Source organism: Cibotium barometz, chromosome 7, assembly GCF_041138505.1.
Source record: "Cibotium barometz isolate CiBa-2024 chromosome 7, ASM4113850v1, whole genome shotgun sequence".
In the NCBI taxonomy this organism is placed as follows: Eukaryota; Viridiplantae; Streptophyta; class Polypodiopsida; order Cyatheales; family Cibotiaceae; genus Cibotium; species Cibotium barometz.
This window is the reverse complement of record NC_141052.1, coordinates 27,867,080-27,875,003: the sequence shown is the minus strand read 5'-3', so window position 1 is coordinate 27,875,003 and position 7,924 is coordinate 27,867,080. Positions and strand designations below refer to the sequence as shown.

Below are 7,924 nucleotides of genomic sequence, written 5' to 3'. Positions count from 1 at the left end.
CACAAATTTGTAAAGTTTGAAAATCATATTACTAGTACCTTTAAATAGAAAATGTGAAAAAATGCTCATTGAATAGTATTTGTGAAGGTGAGTAATCGACCACTGTAGTTGCAGACCTTTCATCCATTTAAGGATTATTTGCATGAAAAGGAAAATCATGGAAAAAAGTAGAATCTGTCCCACGGGCATCAAAAGGAAAAAGAGAATCCATTGCACGGTAGATCCATCTTGACGACGACATACAGATTATAAGAGCTTCTTGTATATCAAGTTATAACTCCACCACCAACAAGAGCTCACACCATGCTTTTTGTCACTGAAGGGGTGAAGTAGTTGGAGTTAAAATGGTTGAAAAATTTGGGATGATGAGGGGAGATGCGTGGTTGATAAGCTTGCCTTCAAAGAAAAGTAAAGGAAGAGAAGGTAGGCTATCCAAATGCTGATGATAAAGTATGTATGCTTTTGTGTGTGTGTGTGTGTGTGTGTGTGTGTGTGTGTGTAGTGGTGGAGGGGTTGGATTGGGGGCTTTGTTTTCTATAACACATTAGTGTGGAAAAAAGGAAGGACTACTTTTGAGGGTGGAGCATCTTAGGGTTCTGCATTTTCCATTTCTTACTCGAGTAAAATATGCCTACGTCCAGTTTTTCGAATCCCAAGGTGTATGCTGTACCGACGCTCGACCAAGGAAGCATGGCACGTTCTGCGAATTTCAGCTACACTGCCAACAATCAGGCAAGCGGCGCTGCCGGCGGTGGTGGGCCGGTACACATTAGATCCGCCAAAGCTACTGAGGACTTGTTCGTAGTTCTGGCGGTTATCGCAGTTCTGGGGGCGGTGGCCAGCATGGTGGGGCGGATATGCGCCGGTCGGCACCTCGGTGGAGACTCGCAGTTCGACTTCGAAGGGTGGGTGGAGAAGCGCTGCGCCAGCTGCATCGACGGCGACGTGGAGGAGCCCCCTCCGCCGCCCCCGCCGGAGGGAGAGGCTGCCCCTCCACCACCCGAAGGAGAGGCTGCCCCTCCCCCACCCGCAGAAGAACCCCCACCTCCGCCCCCTCCTGAAGAAGCAGAGCCGCCGCCACCCCCTCCTCCGGAACCTGAAGCACCGCCACCGCCACCGCCACCGCCACCTCCGCCTCCCGAAGGTGGGGGTTACAAGCCTACAAATATTGTTTTATCTTAATTATCCTTTTCGCTGAGATGCTAATTTGAGTAATTGTCCTTTACGATGTTGTACAGCAGCCGGCCAAGCCCTCGTGGTGGCTCCTCCGGCCTCTCACGCCCTAGTGGTGGCTCCTCCCGCCTCCCACGCCCTCGTCGTCCCGTACTACCCACCTTACTACGGCTGCAGGTGCCACTACTGCTTACATGGCCCTCCCTACGGATACGAGCCCGCACTCAAGAGCAGTTATCCGTACGGACATGGATCTCCCGTACGGCTTCCGTACGGATAGGGATCTCCCGCCGCAGTGGAGTCGGGAAAACGCCTCTTTATAAAAGAAAAAAAAAACAGGTAAAATAAAGAGAGGTTTGACGGTTTTTTGATACGTCCATATACTACATTTTATTTAACTAAATTATGTAAAAAAAACTATCCTTGTAAAATAAAGACGACAACCAACTCCCAAAAAAATCCATCAAGTGCCGGTTTTTCCTGGAAGAAAAATGCTAGCCTTGATGAATGCAAGTTTGTAAGTGCGCTTTCGCTCGTGTGTGTGCACAAATATGTAATTTTGCAAGCTACCTAGTCAAAGATTCCTTTAAAATGCCAAAAAAAAAAAAAGCTCGTCCTCCTTAGGCTTGCCCATTGCCTTCAAAAGTTGTCAATATTTGGAAGGGTGGTATCTTTTGTGGTACATGCAGGTGTATTTGTGTGCAGAAGTAAGGTGAACTTACATGTGCCCATAGGCTACACTTACGACTATACATAACAAAGATTTTCTTAAAAATCCCCAAAATTCAAAAGCAGTCCCAAAAATATACAGTTTTATTTTACAAAATGTCCTATTTGTAGGCATTTTTAACCATATTTCAAAAAGTATATATATATATACTTTTACAAAATGTCCTATTTGTAGGCATTTTTAACCATATTTCAAAAAGTATATATATATATAAGAGTGTGTTTATAAATGTTTTGGGATTTTAAATTATCAAATCTAGAATCTCCTTACATTTGAAAGAGCAAAATATCATGACAAAGTAAGAACTGCTTTGCTAGAAACAACTCTACAAAATTAGTACATTCTATATTACAAAATATGATTTGGAAATTTGGACTATAATATCGATTGTAAAAATAAAATATCGGTTATAGTCTCTTTTTCGTGTTTGTAAAGAATGGTTGTAACTATCTGAGGGTGGCTAATAGAGCACACAGGGTTCATTATATTAAATTTTCACATCACCTATGTTATATTTTTGGAGAGATATGGGGGCCCAAATAACTTTGACTAATTCAAAGGTTATCAAAAGACTATACACATACATTCTTGAATCCCTAAACTCTTTGAAGTTCTAACATCTATATTAATTATTTTGGAGAGATATGGTGGCCCAAACAACTTTGACTCATTAAAAATGTATCAAAAGACAACCATTCTTCAATCCCTAAACTCTTTGAAGTTCTGCCTTGAAAAGATCCTATTATCTAGGAACTTATGTATGTTGATTGTAACTCCCAATTGAGATATGCCTAGACCACAACTCTCGATCAATCCCTTTCTCTCAAATCCATCTTGTATTCCTAGAAGAGCCTTGCTCTATTCTTCAAGCACAACTTTTGCAAAGTTTCCTAGCCCAAATTATCCTCTAGCTTTATCATGCAAACTCCCCCCTCCCTCTCCCCACAAACTAGCACTACAACACCCACCTCTGCACATCTCTCTCTCTCTCTCTCTCTCTCTCTCTCTCTCTCTCTCTCTCTCTCTCTCTCTCTCTCTCTCTCTCTCTCTGACACACACACACACACACACACACACACATACACACACACACTCATGCACGCACATTGAGCGCACATCTAGACAAGTTTTTACCTATTTCTAGACACATACATGTTTCTCCTTACCAACTATATGCAGATTTTTCTAGTCTTTCTTTAAAATTATTTTCATCCTTTCCAAGGATCTCCTACTTTGATAGTTTGACAAAGTTTTCTCTAAATTGGATCATTCACATTTACACCTCAGACGCATGGTAGCTAGCTTACCTCGCTCTATCTCTTACCACTTAATATGAATACTTCACTTTATTGATGTTCTTCCCTCATTAATCTTTGGGGTGGCTAACCCAATTGATGTTCCACCCTCATTAATCTTTTGGGTGGCTGACACAATCCCTTTGCTTTGTTATCCGTATGTTAAGTCATTAAGACTGTCACCTTTATTGGTTTCTACACATAATTGTTTGAATTTTTGATAAGCCATCTTACCTTATAACCTCTAGCACCCTTCATTAATGGTATTTTTGTATCCCTTTAAGTATGTCAATGGAATTAATAGAAGTTTTGCTTTATTTTCACACTTTTCACTAATCTTAATCTCTTTGATTTAGGACTATTACGTTGAGTTAGTGACCTAGTTTATAGCTGCAATATAATAAGAGGGAGTAGTGAATTGGCACTTGCATTCTTCATTTATCTACTTGGTTCTAGATTCTGTTGAGGGCATAAAAATTTTTACCCTTAAAAAGAAATGCTGAGTTTTGAAAAATTACTAAGGGTGCCCTTCAAATTGTAAGGAAAATATGCTAATCCAATTTTTACCTTCACATGAAATATTGGGGCTGCCTTCAAAACCAATGGCTAAATTATGGTTAAGGTACTATGAAGTGGAGAAGCACTAGATTGTATAGAACGATGGATACAACTCCAAGGTGATGTGTCTAGACATGTTTATTACTATTAATTATGTCTCATAATGGCTATGGCTATTTAGGCCTTTTAAAGAACACCTCTAATCATAATCAATAGTCATAAACAATTAGCATTTCTAGTCACAACAACTTGGTGCTTCTAATCTATAGACACTTAGCACTTCTAATCAAGGTGGATTAGCATCTCTAATCACAACAGCTTCTTGGAGCTTCTAATCTATACCTAATTATCACTTCTAATCATGTCATGGGCCTGTAGCTCTTATCGATGTGGCATGGAAAGTGATAGGCAATGTAGAGGTTCGTCATGCCTGGCCTTCCTTATTTGTGGAAGTGGTGTGGACCCTTCAACATGAGGTAGTTGGTAGAAGTAGTCCACACCCTATGTTTGGTAGAATGAGCGCCATGATACCATGGTATAGATTGGCATGGGTGGGTGGAGATCCAAGACATTGTGGCATGATAAGGTATTTGTTATGCTCAGCGGCAATAGAGTGCACAGTCGGGCCACTTCTCACGTTGTGAACACTACCTCGGTATTGCATGCGTGAAGGTGGCGGGTTGTAACCACTAGAATAGCCATTGTCGGGATCAGGAAGGCAAAGCTTAAAAGGGAGGCTGATCACTAATGGCAAGGAAGTTGCATGAGGTGGCAAGATGCTAATCGCTCACACCAACTAATAGTTGACAGCCAATAGTGAGAAATAAAACATGGTCATAGTCCAAGAGGAAAAGATTGGATTGACAGGCATCTCAAGCACATATGTTTCAAGCAAGGAGACCTTATATTGTTTTACAACTCCAAGTTGGGATCGCATCCCAAAAAATTCAAAATCCGGTGTATAGGACCACTCATGGGGTGAAAAAACCGATCAGTCAGAATGCCTTCACATTAGAAAGCCTGGATGGTATGGCTTTTCCCAAAATAGTGAACGGCTTTAGGATGAGAAAATACATGAGCCAACTGATGGAAAATACACCGAAACAAGAACAAGCATAGAACAAGGAGCTGGTCTCCGGAGCATCTGCTATGGCATGATCTCACTAGCGAACAATGACACGGAAAATCCAAAAAGCAACATAGCTACAAAAAAATTTCACAGGGGTGGCCAATTCGCAGAAGAACAAAATTTTGTAACAAATCAAGGCCAGGACAATAAAAAATCAAGTAATCAAGCGTATGCTAGCTAGACCCATCATGTCAGCAATGCAAATTGCCACGATGTTGACATAAGTAGCTGCATGAAGGACAACTGTAACAATGACATTAAAATTCCACATGCAATGGTAAGACAAGGAGGCGACGAGCAAACTTTAATGCCTTTACACTAGTTCAGTGGGGATGATACGAATCAAGAGTCAAATCACATTGAGAAATGGGAGGTCAAAATGACAATGCCCTAAGAAAGGAAGGAAAAAGGAAAAAAATCGCAAAAAAGAGCACAAAGAACCAAAACACGCATACTCTAAACGTGCTTTCATGCACAGAGCTCTATCACCAACTCACAATGCTCTCGCAGAAGACAAAGTCATGCCAAAGGTTTGCAAGAGTCTAAGGCTAGACAAGAGGCCATAGAAAAACCTTTGCATGCCAATGAGGATTCCCAACATGAGGAAAAAAGAACACCAAGAGTGGGCGAGGAAGTGTGGCTTTGAAAAGCTACTCGATCGCCACTGGGAGGATCTTCAAGACACTGAGGATGGGGGAAAACTCATCAACAATGAGTCTCTTGAAAACGAACACTGTACATGTGGAAGGGAAGAAACCTATCAAGATCTTGGAGCTCGCATTGCACCATGCGCTAGGGTTGCTGGATGGACGGAGTGTTGGACACGAGCATGAAGCCCAGAGTGGAGGAGGAGATTCCCAAAATAGGCAACATGCATCAAGTTAAGTATGTGGTAGATGAGACTAGGCAAGAGCATTTCGTTTTCTGTTTACAGAATGTAATGTTCATGGGGAAACTAGAAGACATGTCAAACAAGAACTACAAGTTGCTTAGGACAGTTGAAGCAGGAGATGAACTGGGCCACCATCTACAAGGAGAACTTGGAAAAAAGAGCGGCCACATGGGCCAAGGAAAAATAGCCCATGGTGGTGCATACACACCTACTAAGGGACATCACACAAGCCACTAGGTCTATGGATTCTGAAAAGATGCAGGGGGGAAGAGAGCTTGAGCTCTTGCAAAGCACACACACACTCCCAAAACCCTAAAAGAGAACACACAAGGTGAGAGGCTAAAGATCTTCTTCTTCACCCAACACTCAACACACCATATACAAAGATAAGAGTACACACAATATGAAAGGTACTCAACCAAATACATACTAGGGTTCTCTATAGTGAGAACCCAACTAAACGAGCTGGCGCTATAACTATGCCAGTCTCTAGAATGTCTGTCACACAGTCTATCATCCCACTGGCCACATATCAACCATGATCTCACCAACCATGCCAGTGGTGTAAGTGTGGGGCCTATCCCCCAGGCGGGTCATCAGTGTCCACTGCCTCACTAGATGAGCTCGATATCTCAACCCTCCCCCTCGAGCTCAACTCCATCTCATGTACACAAGTGAAGCCCTGAATCTGTGAAGCTTCTCTGTACCCAATGCTTTGGTGAAGATGTCAGAAATAGCGACTTGATCCTGTGTGTGCTAACATAAACAAGGTCAACGTCTCCTGTCAAAACCTTCTCTCTGACAAAATGGTAGTGGACCTCTATATGCTTCATGCGAGTATGAAAAACTGGGTTCCTAGATAGCAACTTTATACTGCTAATGTTGTCACAGAAAATGACAACTTGTCTATCCACTGATAGACCCAAATCTACAAAATTAGCTTTCTCAACTAAGCTACCTCACATGCTGCCATAGTAGCACCTCTGTACTTGGCCTCTTACTGGATAGAGCAACCGTAGGCTTCTTCTTGTGCTGCTCTAAGTCACAGCAGCACTCCCCAAAGGAAACATGAAGCCACTAGTAGATCTTCTATCTGAGATACTACCAGCCTAATCAGCATTTGTGTACCCATGTACACATATCTCTGTCGTCCTAGTTTCATAAAGTAGTCCACAATGCAAAGTATACCTCACATATGTCAGTATGAGTCTCAATGCATCCAAATGTGACTTCCGAGGAACCTTCATAAACTGATTCACCAACCCAACAACATAGCTCAAATCTGACCTGGTGATCATCATGTAGATCAAGCTTCCTACTATGCGCCTATACATAGTAGGATCCTCCAAATCTCTCCTGAATCTGCACTCAGCTTGCCATTCTAATCCAATGGCACTGAGATAGGTTGCTTTTCAACCATAACTCTGAAATTCTGAAAATGAGTGAACACCTCAACCTTCTCCTTCATGAAGTATACCCACACTTTCCTTGTGTGGTCATCAATAAATATCACATAATACCTGTAGCCTCCCATATAGACATGGTCTTCGTAGGACCCCATACATCTGAATGCACAACATCTAGTGCATTTCTGCTCACGTTTCTGTCACGTGGAAATACATGCTTTGTTTGCTTTCCAAATTGGCATGCTTCACATATTTTCTGCATACCTTCAACTTTAAACTTTGGCAGCCCTGTCACAATTCCCTTAGTTTGCATAGACTTCATTCTCTGCACATTCACATGTCCAATTCTTTTATGCCAAATGTCTGTGTCTGCAACAATTTGCATCACTCACTTCAGGCATGTTTACATTCAATGTAAACATTCTGCCCACTCTGTTTCCTTTTGCAACCAACCTGCACTTGTCTTTAAAGTCTTCAACATAACAACCATCAGGAACCTGCAAACCCTACTCAATCATCTAGCCAACTAAAACCAGATTCTTTGTTATGTTTGGAATATGAAGTACATCTGCAAGGTAATTCACTTTGCCATCCTGCATAGACAATGGCACATCTCCAACATGGGCAATTGGATGAGCAGTGTCATCCCTTGTTTCCACAAAACCTAGTCTTTCAAGGTTTTTCATCTCCTTGAACCACTCCCCATGACTTGTCATGTGGTTCGAAGCACCTGAATCAACG

The 7,924-nt window shown here is 42.0% G+C and overlaps 1 protein-coding gene across 2 annotated transcripts; it reads left to right on the top strand.

Moving 5' to 3' along the window:
- The first annotated feature begins 307 nt into the window (after window positions 1-307).
- Window positions 308-1,926, top strand: LOC147636850 (uncharacterized). 2 transcript variants are annotated; one of them, XM_086799861.1, is made up of 2 exons: window positions 308-1,144; window positions 1,242-1,926. In XM_086799861.1, the coding sequence occupies exons 1-2, from the start codon at window positions 628-630 to the stop codon at window positions 1,451-1,453; spliced, it is 729 nt and encodes a 242-aa protein (XP_086655987.1). In that variant the 5' UTR covers window positions 308-627; the 3' UTR covers window positions 1,454-1,926. The 2 variants fall into 2 exon arrangements, with proteins under 2 accessions (XP_086655987.1, XP_086655986.1); XM_086799860.1 differs by having other exon boundaries at window positions 1,239-1,926.
- Window positions 1,927-7,924: the final 5,998 nt, after the last annotated feature.